The 19,914-nt window shown below is 35.0% G+C and overlaps 1 protein-coding gene across 1 annotated transcript; it reads right to left on the bottom strand.

Moving 5' to 3' along the window:
* Positions 1-7,934: 7,934 nt before the first annotated feature.
* LOC100376743 (von Willebrand factor-like) lies at positions 7,935-18,177 on the bottom strand. The gene is made up of 10 exons (XM_085503805.1): positions 18,111-18,177; positions 17,719-17,777; positions 17,359-17,401; positions 16,954-17,085; positions 16,642-16,761; positions 11,621-11,638; positions 11,407-11,421; positions 10,739-10,977; positions 9,445-9,800; positions 7,935-8,270 (listed from the first exon to the last, which is right to left on the bottom strand). Exons 1-10 carry the CDS (start codon positions 18,175-18,177, stop codon positions 8,252-8,254), a joined length of 1,068 nt encoding a protein of 355 aa, XP_085359931.1. The 3' UTR covers positions 7,935-8,251.
* Positions 18,178-19,914: the final 1,737 nt, after the last annotated feature.

Here is a 19,914-nt window from a genome sequence, read left to right as displayed (position 1 = left end):
TCGATGGTGCCTGTTCATGATTCCCGAAAACACAGATTGCGTTGTCAATTTCATACCATGCAAGTCCTTTGATGAATTCGACACTTGTCTCCCTGGGCACTTACAACTTCTCTATAAATTGGATGGGAATGACTACTATCTTTTTAATCACTTCCAAAACGTGATCGCAAAAACTAACGGTTGTTATATCGTACGGGCGACAGACAAAGCTATAATTACAGTTTCACCAGTAAGTCATACAATAGCATACTCTAGTAAACGAGTGGTTTTAAACATTGTGTTTTTATCTCTGTATGTGTGATAAATACCACGCATGCTCTGAAAAACCCGTTTCTCAACTTGTCTTATTGCGTTTCATGCCGTTGTTATTTGGTTCGCGGGGCTTGCTCTTGACTGTTAGGTTTGGGCTCGTAGGGTGGACGTGGTGAATAAGTGACGCTGTCTGTGTTGAATTTGGGGTACTGTAACAGACTAATATTCACTCTGGGTTTAAATGTCACTGATTTAGCATTTCAGGCATATTCACAGGGTTTTATCATTTAGATAATGTGTTCTATGCTAAATTTTACATATTCACTGGGTTTTAATTTAGCGCATTTTCCAGTCAGCGAAATAAGCAAAATTAAAACCCAGCGAATAATTAATTTGAGAGTACCTTCTTAGAATCGCATAGGTGATATTTTAGCTGCTCAACAATGTTCACACAAGTTACTGCATGTCGTTTTCATCACTTTATAATATAACACACACCCAGAGTTGCACGTTCCGAGGTCTAACTGTACATCAACGCAGAGTGGTGAGCCGTACTGAACCGATCTGTCGTTCACTCGGTCTTCAACCCAACTCTCTCGTCACCAATCTCCGACCGTCCACTCTAACTGCCTCTGTCGTACTAACTGTCTCTAACTCGTTAAGTTGCATTGTGGGATGTATCGTGTTACCGTGAGATCACCACGGGGGGGGGGGGTATTTTTGCGGGCAGGAAAATTTGCCTTCGGTGCGTATGGTACATCATATGATGGCGAGTGATTTGAATTATTCGTTCAAAAAAACAAAAAAACAAACAAAAAAACCTCAATCTCCTACCGAGCAAGTTACTGAAAGAAGTATGGAACGAATATTACAATATATTAACACTTTTTCGACGAGACTGGTGGGAAGAGAACGACGCCAACACGCGATTCAGGGGGAGGCGCGCCAGGCGTCCCTCTTTCAGTCCGCTAAAAGAAAATTGACAAATCAATTGACAAACCCAGCCCACCGGAGCTGCGCGGACAAAGAGCTGTCGAGTTTCAAAAACGCTTGAGGTGTAAGTAACTTCAATATTTTAGACGGTCCTTCCAATGGACTGAAATGCTTCATTTTTTGAAGTAACCAATTGAGTTGTTTGACGAGAATGAGCAACATGTATTGTCACCAGGCGATACAGTAATAATGGATAATTGTGGTTTTCACCATGACCGAATAACTGAGCCAGTGCTTCGTGAAATGTTGGCAACAAGAAATGTCACGCTACTTATTCATCCACCATACTCACCTGAATTTAAAGCGAGAGGGATCGTCACCTGCGAACGCGCGGGAATTGAGTCCCAAGCGACGATAAGAACACACGCTAAAAACGTAAAGGCTCATGGGTAGACGCTTGTTTGTAAACAAGAACACGCTATGGCCATCTTACGCATGCGCAGGTGACGACTCCTCCGCTTTAATTCATGTGAAATGTGTTTTCGTCAAGTGAAGAGAAAATTACGAGAAAATGACTGCTATTATTGACGGACTTGCAACATTAACACCCTTGATGTCACGCACAATTTTTCGTTTTTGTGTAATTGCCAAAAAAACTTACTGAAACGTGTAAATTGATAAATAAACATGTTTTTCTTCAAAAGTGTCGTCGATCTCCGATTATTTTTAGATGAGTTGCGTATGGGGGAAGTCTGCCACTAAAATTAACTATTACAGGGTTGATCAATGGAAACACAGAGTGAGAGATACAATCGTTCAAATTATTTGCATTCTTGACTTAGTTTAAGGTTAGATTGTTGTTGATTATTTTGTTTTCAAAACAATCCGTATCACCATAGTTTCTAATAATGACCAATCTCTTAAAATTACTCGTCACGTGTTAAAATTAGTGAATGTGTATTCGCCCAATTCGTATTGTTTATATTTTTATTCTTGTATATATAATTTTAGGGGCCAGGCAAGTATGCTCATTCAGATGAGTAATATTTAAGCAAAATAGATCTCTTAGGCCAACAACAGCACCGTGACCTGACCGAGTTGAAAAAGCAGCAGCGACACTTCAGCTGCTTATAGTCAACAAAATGTTGCTTGGGGAGCGCTCAAAATATTATGAAAGCATGTTTTCGGAGGAAAATTATTACATGTCAGGAATGTGAATTCTAGTTGGCAGTATTTCGATCCTGAAATACACGGCTGATATAAATATGATTTGCGTTAAACTTTAGCACCGTGACTGAAGCGGGCCATCGAGTGTCATTAAAAACATGGATCTCCGCCATGAAAATACACATATTACTGGTAATCCGGCACACATAGTACAATAAAGTGTATTATGAATAAATCTTCCTTTATTTTCTCCAACATTATAGTATATGGGTGGTAACATTACATACGATGTAGTTTAGTTCAGTCAATATGGTAGGCGCTAAACGATAAAACCAACGAGAAACAAATAAAGCACATACTGCAAGGTCATTATAGAAACTTTATACAAGAATAAATCTGAATTTCGAGTTTACTGTTTGTTGTTTGTTTACTGATTTTGTTGACCAGCTATTGCGGCCGCCTCCAAAAGAGCATGTAAATTGTTTGCGGCTTTGAATGTCCCGATATTTGCCTGTTTGATCGTCCCTGTCTCAGTGGGTAGTCCCACGCCTCGCGAAGTTACATCAGGGTGATTTGCTGTGGATGTTTCCAACTTGGCGTCACGATGATATACTAGAGAGTCAGTTTGACTCTGTCCGGTGCTAGTAATTTGCGGCGGGGTGCATTTACTCTGTTCCATATCGGTGATTTGTAGCGTAAGCATTCCGTTGTGTTTGATAAGTTTTTGGGATTGCCAAAACATACAAAGGTCTCACACTATCTCTTTACATTCCCATTTTGTGTGATTTTGGCCAACATTCTTTGTTTACCTCGGCACGTTATACGTTTCCCTATCAATCTAAGACATTGAGAATTATCGGAGAATTCCATGTTAAAAAATGAACCACCACTCGGCTGTAGACCCTGTCTAATATCGATTCGAAACATAGATAATTATGTAATAATCAATAATATTTGTACACTACATCAAAATAGCGTTAATTTAATATATAACATGACGGTGTTTGTCTGAGGATTTTCTATTTAATATATGACAGGCAATTACGTAATTATGCAAATATCTTGAAAAAAAGAAGTGTCCATCACTTAAATAACTTCCAAATCCAGATTCTTTGTATAAGGTTGATTCCATTAAAATCACTTTCTATTTGACGCTGTGTTTAATTGTTTAAAGCTAACATTACCCTGATTTTGGGGGACAAATTATACCCCCTATCACAGTCCCTCAACAACTACTGTTTCTCTGTATCTCAAAAACGGCTCAGATTATACAACCAAAATTGACCAAATTAGTTCCCAGGCCATGTTTCTGTTTATTTTATGGCATGTAAATACATTTTGCAAGCAGCTTCTTAATGTCAATGTAATACATTTCTGCAAGCAGCTTCTTAATGTCAATGCAATACATTTCTGCAAGCAGCTTCCTAATGTCAATGTAATACATTTCTGCAAGAAGCTTCTTAATGTCAATGTAATACATTTCTGCAAGAAGCTTCTTAATGTCAATGTAATACATTTCTGCAAGCAGTTTCTTAATATCAATGTAACACATTTCTGCAAGCAGCTTCTTAATGTCAATGTAATACATTTCTGCAAGCAGCTTCTTAATGTCAGGGTTATGCATTTCTGCAAGCAGCTTCTTAATGTCAATGTAATACATTTATGCAAGCAGTTTCTTAATGTCAATGTAATACATTTATGCAAGCAGTTTCTTAATGTCAATATAATACATTTCTGCAAGCAGTTTCTTAATGTCAATGTAATACATTTCTGCAAGCAGCTTTTTAATGTCAATGTAATACATTTCTGTAAGCAGCTTCTTAATGTCAATGTAATACATTTATGGAAGCAGTTTCTTAATGTCAATGTAATACATTTATGCAAGCAGCTTCTTAATGTCAATGTAATATATTTCTGTAAGCAGCTTCTTAATGTCAATGTAATACATTTCTGTAAGCAGCTTCTTAATGTCAATGTAATACATTTCTGCAAGCAGCTTCTTAATGTCAGTGTTATACATTTCTGTAAGCAGTTTCTTAATGTCAATGTAATACATTTCTGCAAGCAGCTTCTTAATGTCAATGTAATACATTTCTGCAAGCAGCTTCTTGATGTCAATGTAATACATTTCTGTAAGCAGCTTCTTAATGTCAATGTAATACATTTCTGCAAGCAGCTTCTTAATGTCAATGTAATACATTTCTGCAAGCAGCTTCTTGATGTCAATGTAATACATTTCTGTAAGCAGCTTCTTAATGTCAATGTAATACATTTCTGTAAGCAGCTTCTTAATGTCATTGTAATATATTTATGCAAGAAGTTTCCTAATGTCAATGTAATACATTTATGCAAGCAGCTTCTTAATGTCAATGTAATACATTTATGCAAGCAGTTTCTTAATGTCAATGTAATACATTTATGCAAGCAGTTTCTTAATGTCAATGTAATATATTTCTGCAAGCAGCTTCTTAATGTCAATGTAATACATTTATGGAAGCAGTTTCTTAATGTCAATGTAATACATTTCTGCAAGCAGTTTCTTAATGGCAATGTAATACATTTATGCAAGCAGTTTCTTAATGTCAATGTAATACATTTATGCAAGCAGCTTCTTAATGTCAATGTAATATATTTCTGCAAGCAGCTTCTTAATGTCAATGTAATACATTTATGGAAGCAGTTTCTTAATGTCAATGTAATACATTTCTGCAAGCAGTTTCTTAATGTCAATGTAACACATTTCTGCAAGCAGCTTCTTAATGTCAATGTAATACATTTATGGAAGCAGTTTCTTAATGTCAATGTAATACATTTCTGCAAGCAGTTTCTTAATGTCAATGTAATACATTTCCGCAAGCAGCTTTTTAATGTCAATGTAATACATTTCTGCAAGCAGCTTCTTAATGTCAATGTAATACATTTCTGCAAGCAGCTTCTTAATGTCAATGTAATACATTTCTGCAAGCAGTTTCTTAATGTCAATGTAATACATTTATGCAAGCAGTTCCTTAATGTCAATATAATACATTTATGCAAGCAGTTTCTTAATGTCAATGTAATACATTTATGCAAGCAGCTTCTTAATGTCAATGTAATACATTTCTGCAAGCAGCTTCTTAATGTCATGGTAATACATTTCTGTAAGCAGCTTCTTAATGTCAATGTAATACATTTCTGCAAGCAGCTTCTTAATGTCATGGTAATACATTTCTGCAAGCAGCTTCTTAATGTCAATGTAATACATTTATGCAATCAGCTTCTTAATGGCAATGTAATACATTTCTGCAAGCAGCTTCTTAATGTCAATGTAATACATTTCTGTAATCAGCTTCTTAATGGCGATGTAATACATTTCGGCAAGCAGCTTCTTAATGTCAATGTAATACATTTCTGCAAGCAGCTTCTTAATGTCAATGTATTACATTTATGCAAGCAGTTTCTTAATGTCAATGTAATACATTTATGCAAGCATTTTCTTAATGTCAATGTAATATATTTCTGCAAGCAGCTTCTTAATGTCAATGTAATACATTTATGCAAACAGTTTCTTAATGTCAATGTAATACATTTATGCAAGCAGTTTCTTAATGTCAATGTAATACATTTATGCAAGCAGCTTCTTAATGTCAATGTAATACATTTATGCAAACATTTTCTTAATGTCAATGTAATACATTTATGCAAACAGTTTCTTAATGTCAATGTAATACATTTCTGCAAGCAGCTTCTTAATGTCAATGTAATATATTTCTGCAAGCAGCTTCTTAATGCCAATGTAATACATTTATGCAAGCAGTTTCTTAATGGCAATGTAGTACATTTATGCAAGCAGTTTCTTAATGGCAATGTAGTACATTTCTGCAAGCAGCTTCTTAATGTCAATGTAATACATTTATGCAAGGAGTTTCATAATGTCAATGTAATACATTTATGCAAGCAGTTTCATAATGTCAATGTAATACATTTATGCAAGCAGCTTCTTAATGTCAATGTAATACATTTATGCAAGCACTTTCATAATGTCAATGTAATACATTTATGCAAGCAGCTTCTTAATGTCAATGTAATACATTTATGCAAGCAGTTTCTTAATGTAAATGTAATACATTTATGCAAGCTATTTCTTAATGTCAATGTAATACATTTATGCAAGCAGCTTCTTAATGTCAATGTTATACATTTCTGCAAGCAGCTTCTTAATGTCAATGTAACACATTTCTGCAAGCAGTTTCTTAATGTCAATGTAATACATTTCTGCAAGCAGCTTCTTAATGTCAATGTAATACATTTCTGCAAGCAGTTTCTTAATGTCAATGTAATACATTTCTGCAAGCAGCTTCTTAATGTCAATGTAATACATTTCTGCAAGCAGCTTCTTAATGGCAATGTAATACATTTCTGCAAGCAGCTTCTTAATGTCAATGTAATACATTTCTGCAAGCAGCTTCTTAATGTCAATGTAATACATTTCTGCAAGCAGCTTCTTAATGTCAATGTTATACATCTCTGCAAGCAGCTTCTTAATGTCAATGTAATACATTTCTGCAAGCAGCTTCTTAATGTCAATGTAATACATTTCTGCAAGCAGCTTCTTAATGGCAATGTAATACATTTCTGCAAGCAGCTTCTTAATGTCAATGTAATACATTTATGCAAGCAGTTTCTTAATGGCAATGTAATACATCTCTGCAAGCAGCTTCTTAATGTCAATGTAAATACATTTCTAGTTGTGTTCATGCACCAGTATGCTTATTTATTGGTGTAATGTTTCTTCCATGTTTTCTGCAGAGTCGACGCTCTCAGTCCACATTTTCGGCACGCATACGAACTGGCAAGATGTAGATCGTTCGTCTCTTCCACAACAAATTTTATTGCTTTGCATGTCGTAGTTCTGTTGATCCTGCGAATTAGTCTCCTACGGTTTTCTATATTTTCTACTTGACTGCCACAAACAATGCACGTTGTGGAGTGACTGCATGTATTCACTGTGTTCATAACGTGAACAACCAACGCATTCAGTGGTCATTTACAATAAATTTGCATACCTTATGTTAATATAATTTATTCCGTGACGTCAGCATCAACTATGAATTATTCATATCAACTCGAAACCTGCAGACAGGGACAGTCTCTCGGGACTACAGTCCCTCGCGTGAAATGTTTCGCATTTCCCATCAAACGCCTTCGTAGTTTGAATGTCCAGGAAACACAATTACATTAGGCCCGAGGTCTGTCGACAGTCTATACGTTATGTAGCAATACATCTAAATATACATTAGATTACAGATTCTTTCTCGAGGGAGATCGTAACTATATAGGTCGTTCTGAATATAATTTGATAGGCTTTATTTGTGTGCACAATTTATGTTGCTTGTGAGTGTCTAGAGTCCAATTAGTTATTGTACATGAACATTCACTTACACGTATTGTTTACAATTCAATGAATTGCAAGTACCACGGGTAACAACATTAAAGTAATGAAACGAAAAATATCATCATAACATAACTAGAAAATCGAAATCGAGGCCAAAGTCCACTCTTTACCATCGTGGTATTCAACTACGTAAAAAAGTACTCCAGTATGCTTGCAAGAATGGATTTTTAATTACGACTAATAGAAATACGATGAACGAAAGTGTTCCTTCCCAACTTATAGTTAGGTCAGAAGATATATCCATGTATAATTACACACTCGCACATATAACTACATAGAAATGTATATAAGTGCAAACGCTCGTCTTGTTATTTTAAACGTGAATAATTATAGTTATACCCATCACATATTCCGAACATGCAATCATAGAAAAAACTAAATCCAAATTTCAGAATTTTTCTCAAGATTTGTGTTGGTGTTGGTACCAGTTCAGGTAAGTTGAAGCAAATACTCGCTGACATGATATTATACCACTTCTTGACAACTGAAAGGAAGATAGATATCTACATGAGTGACATACGTATGCAGGGTTTAATTATTGCAACACTCGAGGAAGACTAGTTTTCCAATAATTGTGTCACAGAAAATAGTAAGACCAATTAAAAAATGCCACATTGTAATTAGTAACAACACTATTAAATATAACCAGCATGGCAGCCAGTCAGCCATATTTATTCAGACCGCAAAACAAAATTACATACATTAGCGACTCATCATATATCATGTCCATGCTTTGTTTTCAAAAAATGCCGAGACAACCCTAATGCTATTGTTAGTGACTTCTAGCAGTATTTGATGATTGCACTGACAGCCAAAATGACGTGGCGAATTATATAAAAGCATGTCAGAAACAAAGGTTAAAGGCAAGTACAAATAAAACCACGCAACAATATGGCGTGCATCGCAATTTTTTGCGTGCAACTTACAAATGGTTTGGAGATAGTTTACCCTTATCCTGTCCCATGTACATGTATATTTACGTCGTTTTGACCGGATATGGATTTATGAATACAATTAATATAAAGCTAGACATTGGGGTATTAGCCAACATTGAACAACAATATGTTGTGTTTTGAACAAAATGGATCAAATGTTGTTATCCTGGCAAAGCATTAGTTCATTGTTGATTTAATCTAAAATTTATGTAAACTATTGTAAAGTGTTATTCACAGACTATAACCTTTCTCAATGGTTCAATATGTAAGTTGTAACTATATATCTGGCGGGGGTGGGTGGGGTGGGTGGGGTGTTGTCCTAGTTGACATGTACTGTCATCGATGAAAATCACCACCGGAGGTCACACATCCATATCGCGGTCATAGAAACTTTATAACTGACCGTTTTTGAACCATAAACGACAATTCCACGTCGACTGATAATTTTTAAATTGACGAAAGTGCGACCGCCCAATTTTGGAAAACAATAATTGTTGTCTGATTTATTTTGGAATTCCAACAAATTACAATTTTTGAAAACCAAATTTAAAGGCGCCATTTTGTCCCCGGTAGGCGAATGACTACGCCGGGCCTTGTATGGCGGCGATAAATAATGAACCAGATTCATAAATATGTCTTGACAAGCCGACGCCCACTGCATGTGTTATGTACAATTAAATGATTGTTAATCGATTATGGTGAATTTATTGTAATATTACTTACTCCTTTATCCAGGAAATTCCAAACCTTATCATTTCCTCCATCGTGGGCTTCTCTCCAGCTTCTAACTTGCTCATTACTCGATAAGTCCCGTCGTATAACTGCTCTATCAGTTCGTCCTCTCTCACGCCATTTGCGTTACCTAGCAACCCAATCACTTTCCCCCCTTCTTTCTCGTTGCCGATCATAGATTTGTCTAGCTCGATGATAATGTGGCCCTTGCCATTCCAGTCAACCTGAAATGTGCCCGTAACGCTGACACGAATTCGGTTTTGGTTTTTAACAAATGAGAACTCAATCCCATCAATCTCGTAATGTCCATTATTTTCTAATTCGGGACGGATGTCAGCACCATTGACCTAGAAAAAACAGTTACATTCACTCAGGCTAATGTTATCCCGTAACATCCCACTACGATGCATACATTGTTAGTGATGCATGTTGATTTGTACCTTACTTTTCATAGTATGTACACACTTAAGAGTCAACTGTGGAGAGTGCACATGGGACAAATCTAACAATTATGCAAGCGTCGACATGCATACGGGCTGTTCACATTGACGCCATAGTCAATTGATTTTCGTTTATACTCGCACAAAAATATCCACCATGTGTTGAGTTTGAGTTTGGTATATTTACAATAGCTGAAATCTGGAAGTTGGAGTTGAATAGGTTGTCCACAAACACTGAATTTATATACACAGACTGTCACACGTAGCAATATGTGACCACGTACATCATTAAATAATTTGAAAGACCATTGTAAAATCGTAAAAAAGTGAAATTCAGTAATACACCATTGAAAGAATCACCACGAAAAGTTGAGTGAGTGCGCCCTCTGTTAACATAAATAGATGTAAACTAAGTAAATTTTTCATGCAGGTAAAAATAACATTGCAAACGGACTAATTTAACGCTAGTCAATACAGAAACTTGACATGATATAACTTGTCATATGTAAAATAAAAAAAAGGATAAGGGACCAATTTTATTTATATGTTTATATTTTACTCTACAACGGAACTAATAATACACGCCTATAAAACCCGATTCTATCAGTTATGAACCATAGTAAACGTTTTTCGAAACATTAGATATAAATAAATATAGGCCCTGGATTGCGAAAGGGTGACAAGACTGTTCCATGTAAACATGGGTAATTTTCATAACATTATTTTCCAAAACGGTGCCAATTTTTCAAAATAAAATGATTAACACTGTAAATTAAGCTAACTTCTAATTTGAAATCAAGACTCCAATGACATGTTAAGACATTTCTAGGATCCTATTGGCTTACCATTAGTTTTCCATTTCCTTGTTGTAACTCAATAGCCACACCATTAACATCCACATCCACTGATTTAACCATGACACTAGTCCTGCCGTTTTCTGTCACACTAGCGTGATTGGCCCACACGTGGAATCTTGGATCGGTAACATTTTCTTTCATCAGCAAGTAAGTGCAGATGCCTTTAAAGGAATACCTCACTCCGTCGAATGTGTGATAATGGGCCTTCATACCCTTAACACCTTTGTCTTTGAGTCAGAGACGAAAAACTCGTTAGTGTAAAGAAGAGCATATAATCGGCGCTTAAGGGGGCCGAAATATTTCATAAGGATCACTTTGGATGATAGTGTTAAATTACCATAGTTCATTACGTATTGCAGCTTCACACCATACCTGTTAAAAACTGGGGTCAGCGAACTGATGTGTTCGTTATTCGTTTACAAAGACGCGCCGCGTTTGGTTGTCAACATTAGATAGTAAGATATCACGCTTTTAATTGTGGATATGTTTCTAACATTTTGCTATACTTGTTCGGGTGTATGTATCTATGTATTATTATTAAACCTGTATAGTATTGAATTGAGGGCTAATATCCAATGTATCAGCGACAAGTACGTAGTAGGCATGCATAAAAACCAACGATTGACCACCGGTGTATTATGTGAAATATGTCTTACCTTCACGCAATTGATCTGGTGAAAACAATAATGAAAGATGAAAATAAAAGGGGATTATTTAACATTTATGAGAAATAAATAACGTGACGCAATGATCACGTTTGAAACATATACAAATACTTAAATATAAACATAGCTTAATTCTTTAGCAATAAGTCAAGCACTCTGTACCCCATATAATATTGGTCAACATAAGAATTACTAAAGTACTTACGGTGGGCAACTTCCGGAACTGCAAGGCAAATATTTTATATGTTAAAGCAATATTTAGAAATCAGCAATCGAAAATCAAATGATCTATATAATCTTGATTCCACCAGACTCTACATTCACGTCTAGCCAGTATATATATATATATATATATAGGTGTAGGTCACATGATAATATGGATTCCAACATACCACGATGAAAGTAATATATATATATATATATATATATATATATATATATATATATATATATATATATATATATATTACTTTCATCGTGGTATGTTGGAATCCATATTATCATGTGACCTACACCAAAAACAAAATTTTTTTTGGCTACTACTCAACTTCAAGTGCACGATTTACTTATTTTGTTGCGGATAATCCACTATACTGTGAATCATTGTCAGACCATCAGCCCATATATAATACATACTAATTTACACATAAAAATAAAACATATAGTATATATAATATATATAATATGTATGTCACAACTAGTTTGTCTAAACATTAAATGAATTAACAAAGCTTAAACTTTACCTCTTTCATTTTCTCAAAACTCTATTGCATCAAGTACTACTTATTGTTACAACTAATTATATTGAAGTGTTACCGATGTAGATCAGATCAATGTCGTAGCGTATTAGCCTATATATCGATACGTGCGTTCATGAATCATGCTCGAGCTGAGAGCCAGATCTGACATTTTAAACTCATAAAAATCCAACGACAAAGGTATGTTGTATTGTTTTCCAGCGAGTATTATCTCTTGGTTATTTTTTTTCTAGCCATTTTTTGGTGTGCCTTAGTACTATACTTTCTAATATTGTTATCCTAATCCAAGATGTATTATGTTATGTTACCATGGTGATTTGTTCACTTTAACCATTTATTGAGAACATGGACATACTAATACAGGATGAACCACTCACCAATTTTCTTTGATATATCTGTTTTTTCGATGAGTATTTTGAAGTAATAACTAAACATAGATTTTGTACTTCTAATTACGCTTAAGATCGTAATCGCGTAGCCGGGTGATCCCTAAATCTGTTTACATATTAGAGACATTAAGATGCGCGTACGGGAACGGAACGAGAACGGATACGTCATTACTTTCTGCATGACCTCCACGCGAACCAATGACGTCATCGTACGGAGGTCGTACGGCAGTCATTTTGAACATGATCAAGGTGACTGACTCGTAGTTGATTTCCGAGAGCCTTTCTCGCTGGCAATTTTGATTATTTTTCACTGACACTGATAGAACGTTTTATATTAGTGTGATTTTGTGTATTTATGGTGAAATAAGAATTATTGGTTGCATTTTGGCTGATATTTATACTCACTGAAAACGTACACAACTGGTCAGCTCGTTACGTAAGGCGACGTGTACTAACCAGCTACTATAGTTTAAAAGGAACTAAATTGTTCCTAAACATTACACAATGGTCATCGGCGCGAAGAGACATGTACTTATATGGATGGTAACGCACGACATTAATCTGCTGAATAAGGTTTCGGTAAAACAGGCCTGGGACCTCAGCAGAGTGGATGGAAATAGGGGGAGCTCTGTCAAATGTCTGGGAACTAACTACTAATTCAGATTCCGGACGTGAAATGACATATTATTATGGTTGCCCAATGAGAGGCGGGTTGACATGGTTCTGTTTCAGTTACGTTCCCGTTGTGGGCGTTTGTACTTAATCGTTTTCTGACACCCGAATACGTAACGCAAACGCAATTAGAATAACACGTTCCGTTCCCGCTACTTATTACATATGTACTGCAGTTTATTTTGCCTTCTTATGCAACTATTTTGGTCTTTGTTTTTTAGCACTGAAATGATCCGTTCAGCGAATGTTACGTGAAACAAGAGTTGGCAGAGCCATATCGATGCTGGGAAAATAAGAGTATTTAAAGGTGTGTTTTGGAGCAACTGATCGGCGAACAGGCAGAAAAGCAATTTCAAAAACTTTGACTTTGTTTTAATGAGGGTACGTATTATTATTTATTTATTTTGGAAACTCAATTTTTAACTGAAGGAATCAAACTAAATTAAATAATCATGTTGGAAATGACTACTGTCCAACTCCGGACGTTTAATTGTACTTAGCATATGTTACTATGACAATCAAACAATTCAAGAATAACAGTCGCCAATGACTAAATGCATGGTCACAGCCAAATCGCTGTTTAATTGAAATAAAAAAATCAAAGAAAACAGAGAACTCAAATACAGGAAAAGAAACACGAGCGATGTATTCGAACAACAGGCATTACGGCAGCCAAGTTTGTTTCACCTCGATCAATGCAGTAATACCCTACGATGCACTATTCCCATAAGCGTGGGTATGTGGAAGTTCATAGCCAAGCGTACTGCGGTCAAGAACAAGGTAAGAAATTACGTGACGAGACCATCTCGATTTGCCGTCGATTTCCGGGTCCGGGTGCGTTTCATACAAGAAGATCGTTACGAACTACACCGCCGAGTGTAGTAGACATAATCCTGATGGCAATAGGAAGTTCGAAGGAAGCTAATACAGTTGATTTATAACAGACGAAGTAAATGGAAATCACTTTTCAGTCCTCGTTGAGACACAAACGTAATTTAATACACACTACTACAGTTCGACTAAAGTTTACAAACACCAGTCACACAAAGTCCCGCAAATTCAAAAGGGATTTTTAAATGCACCGTGGAACACGAGATGAACAAATGTGCATACTTAGATGACGACTCCACGCTATACGCAGCGTGAAAATGGCAATTTAAACTTTGCTTGCAGATTTTTCCGGGCAGATTTACATAATAATACAGTTCGATAACACGACCAGTCACATAAAATCCATCAAAAGGGAACTGCAAGTCGTATAATGCCAAAACAGTACCATGATTTCACAACTTTTATCGACGTCCACTGTACAACAGTCACAAGAACACAAAGCCTAAACTATCAGAAATTCGTAACACATAATTCGAGTGATGGAATAACAAAATTACTAATCATTTGTAAATTCAATCCATCGAAAAAGTATAAAAAATATTTTTATAAACAATTTTTATTATATAAATACACTTTGAAAAGAAACAAAATTCATAAACATAAATCTATTTGAATACATTCTCACTACAAATTACACAATACTTATTTTCTAGTGGAGTTTCTTCACAGCACAAACTATTGGAATCATGCACACGTGTGAGTACTTCGGCAACACATTTTATAGCTACGCTCAAAATAGTCCATCATCTATTGCGCAACTGTGACCACACGACATCATTCTGTTAACATCCACACATTTTCATAAAATCTCCATGAACTTTTTGACCTTTCATATGTAAAATACACTACAATTTACTCCAGAAAAACAATTTTCTTGGTACATTCCTACATTCTTGCATACTAATGAGGGATTCAGACACATTCCAAGCTGAACAATTTTCTTGGACTAATAACAAAGCTGGTCAATCCTTTCCCAGCAAAAAACGTCTGGATGTCAATCACCTACGTAACCATAAATCTGAATCTAAATAACTGCGTCTTTATTAATCTGTACACGCACACACTTAAAATGTACCAGTTATTGCGCAACATGTCAATTACCTTATTCCTAAACTAAGAACAAACTTATCAATTGGAGTCTATAGTGCACCCATCGCAAACAACTGTCAGTGGGTATTGGACTGCCTAGCGCATGCACAATCTAAACCCATGACAATCACCTTAGAATCAATCCTAGGAAATAAAAACTTAAGCGTTTTCGAATCACATAAATCAGTTGGTTTTGATGAATCGTCGCAGAGGATGCAGCAACAGTTATCTGTTAACCATTTTCTGTAACTTTTAGATAATGTATACAAATTGAAGAAAATGATGACCAATAACAGTCACATTTTTGCCGTACAGATGGGTCGTATGAGGAAACCATCACATCTCCATATATGTCGGCATTCAGAAATAAAGCAGCTGAGAGGCATCACTGCTAAGACTGGTCGATGACTTTAATCACCAACGTGATTCACAGAACGCCATATGCGTTACCTTAATATTTACCTAAAACTTGTTACTGGGCAGTCATAAACCTTCCCTGGCTAAATTATCAACGTAAAACACACGGGATAGATGCTCAAATCTACTGAGAGAGTATCTGACACACCGCTCACAAATTGTCTCTCAGACTGGCAATTTATTTAAATTGTGTTCATCAAGGATCGGTACTTTTTTTTCAATTTTACCACACATTAAAAATTAACATGCTGACGAGCTATAATGTGCCAACTACTACTGGTAATCTAGGGAGTTATTCATAATACATTAATTTAATCGTTATGGGAAACTTAAAATGCCATCACTGTTGATGGTACTGAAATAACAGCTCAAGACCAAATAACAATATTGAATATTACTTTACCCAATATATCATTTATATTATATTATATTACAGGTTTACAGTAAATAATGGCATTTATATTCGCTGGACAGGTGGAACAGCTTTATGTGGTGGCAGCGCTTTTAATTTATGGCCGTTCTATTCACAAACACAGATTAAATATCACAGTAACAACTATTTAGTATTCATAATGAGTCATTTTAAATAATATAATAAACCAGCGAAAATAAAATTGTTAGCTGCCTGTCCGAGTCAAATTAGAGAAAACGAATTTTAGGAGAACTGAAATATATATTAATGACATGCACCCAATTTCAATGGACACTTCGGTGTGTACTCTTATACACAACTTATAATGGAAACGTACATAGTTCTGTTGATAAAAGGGAAATTAAATTCATACTTGAATGCTTAAGTATTTGCCAAAGATTATGTATTATGAGGTTATATTTGACATGTATATTGATTCTATTGAGATTAAATCGACATTCTAAGCGAATCTCAGATTTCTATATCTTTTACCTATACATTCTAATTAACGATGTGTCTGGGCGCGCACATAGTCACATATATGAAGTGCTAACTTTGAAATAATTTACGTTTGTAATCAATGTTTGTATATACTCACGCTTTGGACGACAACATACGTAATTGTGATTACATAATACAGTGTCGAATATTTGTAGCATATTCACATCACATGGAGGTGGTCCGCAGTAACTGCCTGGATATATCTCATCGCATTTGTCTACGAACAAAATAAGACAAATTGACATTATAGACTTACTTATTTTGGAAGTTGATTGAATAAGCCACAACAGAGAAATATGTCACAATTATTATTTGGCGAAACATTACATCTGTTAGTAAAAAAGTCAAAACTTGCACATTTGCTATTTACTAGATTGCTATATTGTCTCAAATAATTCTGAATACGTACCTGTGTTTGTGGTGCAGCATTTACAGTCAGAATGAGGGCAAAGTTTATCTGATTCCACCACTCGTTCCGTTACTTGGCAAGTTGACCTGCAACGGCCCTCAATACCCTGGTTTGTGACACACTCGGCGTCATCTGCAAGCACATCAATGAAATAAAATAAAACAAACAAAAGCTCCCTGCCGTCTTCCAAATTGTACTTACTAGGACAAGCTAATTACCGCGATGTGGAGTGATCCCGCAGAGTGAGCTAGACAAAGTACTATAATCTAAACATGAGTTGCATAATTACTAGCATAGACCAAACTTGTTATAGCTAAATTTACAAAACGTTTTTTTTAAGAATCTTTCAATACATAAAAGTTTTCAAATCCACTTCACAATTATCTTTTTTTCTGTTCAACTCACCAACATCGCACGAATCAGCATTGACATTGCGATATTCGAACCTCTGCAAAAAAAAAGAAAAAAAAGAAGAAGATACAATCAATATAATACAATCAATCAATCTTGTCTAGTATTCTAGAAAATTAATCGAATAATATGTTTTTTTAACGCTGGTGTATTCGGGACTATATATTCCGGCATTTAGCATTCGTTGTCAATCATGGTTGAACGGTAACCCACTTACGATTTAAGTGACATTATATTGTGACATATTATGTTTGCCAGTTTGCACATATCCAAATGCAATATTTTTGCACGATTTGATTACGTCAAAGCACACGTCAAAACTGACAAAGTATTTTGAATGCATCAAAGTCTTACCTTGTTGCCACAAACAATTGGGATAAAAACAAGTACAATCACTAACCACTTCATTTTTGCTGTAAATGGAGATTATAAAGACAACACATGTAAACATTAAGGCACGATATGAATTGAAAAAATATCGAAATTTCAATATTAATATCTGGAAAAAGTTGCTAAAAACAAGACAGAAACATTTAGGCTTGGGAAAATTCCGGTATCAGCTTAATATTCTAAATTAAACATGAAAATCGGAAAGATATATAAAAAAAATTATATCTATATAAGAAAAATCGATCTTATTAGTAATCTTTAGCATATTATTTTTAGTTTTGAATTAAACAGCCGAATTCACCAAATTAAAGCAACGGCACAGTACACAGCAGATGTTATAAGTCAGAATGACAAACCTGTGTCAATATTTACATTAAATCCTGTGAAGAAAGAATGTAGCAATCGGAGCGAAAGTTTAAACATCAGTCCCTACCTTTAGTTCTGTGCTATGTGCTACAGTTTCACTTTGGTGGACAGAAGTGTATAGCGTCATCAAACTGGTTTAATTTATCGGCTTATGTCATTGGATATAGCGTATCAATCACATTCATCCTTTCCTTTATTAACCCGACATGAGGCGATGTCACCATGACAATATGGCCCATCTGCTTGCCATCCTTTACAGCCATAACGGATGACGAATATCCTAATATTTAGGAGGGTTAGGACTTACAATGAATATATCACTGTAATTTTTCAATTGAGTAGAAAGAAACAGTATATATTATATGTGCAAAACCACGATTTACTATAATGTTGTTGTACTGCGCGTTGTAACTAATCGTTACACATACACGTATGCGTGATATTTGACCCTATTGTTTCATGTTATTAACGTGTGTTATTTTTCATAAACTGACATATGGACAGATGATAAATTGTACATTCGTGATGTTGAAAGATGTTAATTCTCCTGCATATTTAATTTGTGTGATAGTTTGTATTACGACAACGGAACAATTCGTTACTTCATAGAAAACTCCAGGGAATCATGAGGTGAACATGGCCTGTTTTTATCTCTTTGAGTAAAACATAGGTTGAATTAACTTAAACGGACGATATTAGATTGATGTGTTTTGAAGAAGACGTTTTTTATGTTATGAACACCTACTTTTTTCATGAATACCTCATTAATGGTGCAATGAATGAACAATAAAAGATAATTTGCAATAAAAATACATGAACATACATTTAAGCAAAATTTTGCGAAAATCAAGATGGCCGCCCATTTTAAAAATTGGTAATATCCCGAATAACAATATTGTGGCACAATTTGAACGAATCAAAGTACGTTTGAAATTAGTACATTCAATATGATTAACAATAATTCATAATTGATGCACAATTACAATGTGACATAACTCTGATTTCACTGAAATGTATCCTTATCTCACTTATCACAACTGGTAACCTGTTCAAATATATTCCATCGCGTTTAAGAATTGATAACAATAATATCGCACATATCAAACATTATATGTTTGCTAGTTATGAACCCATTGCGTTAAAACAAATATGAAGGTGATATATTGATTCTCTGAGTTAACACTTATTACTTAATTTAATTGGAGCTTATGCATGACGTCATTCAGTGTGTGATTATGATCTACAGAACTCTTTTCTAGTTAAACATTAGTTTACGACCTAGATAAGATAACTAAACTGTGTTTGCGTACAAATCTGTAAAACCACCAAGTACATTCCATGCCGTATATTGTACGGCAAATAAAAACAAATACTCCGTCACTAATACAATATGTAAACCTTTCATCATCATCATATTTATTGATCTATTTCAAGACAGTATGAGCCGAATTCAAATATCCCACTACTGAGCATGTTACTGCGCATATATGCATTACACTATAGCAGAAAATCTCCTATTGTATATAATGAAAAACAAATATCACTCTGGAAACTCACTAAAGTATATGCAATGTTTTAACAATATTAGGATGAGATAGTATATGACTTTTACATCCATGTTGCTGAGCAAAATAACAAATGAGATGTATTAAATAATACCATCACAGAAACTAGTTTAAAAATGAAAATATTGACTATTTGTATAAAATTTAAGATCCCATTTTTTAATTTGGCATTCTGATATTCTGATGGCATGAGCTCATAGTAATCGAACATATGAAGGGCGGTAGCAGC

The sequence above is a fragment of the Saccoglossus kowalevskii genome, chromosome 9 (assembly GCF_978046115.1).
Source record: "Saccoglossus kowalevskii chromosome 9, keSacKowa6.1, whole genome shotgun sequence".
Taxonomy (NCBI): domain Eukaryota; kingdom Metazoa; phylum Hemichordata; class Enteropneusta; family Harrimaniidae; genus Saccoglossus; species Saccoglossus kowalevskii.
This window is presented reverse-complemented; position numbering and strand designations above follow the sequence as displayed.

Excerpts from the sequence above, each read along its gene's own strand:
- LOC100376743 (XM_085503805.1), bottom strand. The coding sequence starts at position 18,177 with ATGTTTAAACTTTCGCTCCGATTGCTACATTCTTTCTTCACAGGATTT. Across the intron at positions 16,762-16,953 it reads ATGCTGCACCACAAACACAG|ACAAATGCGATGAGATATAT; the intron begins GTACGTATTCAG and ends TTTTGTTCGTAG. Across the intron at positions 9,801-10,738 it reads AAGGAAATGGAAAACTAATG|GTCAATGGTGCTGACATCCG; the intron begins GTAAGCCAATAG and ends TGTTTTTTCTAG.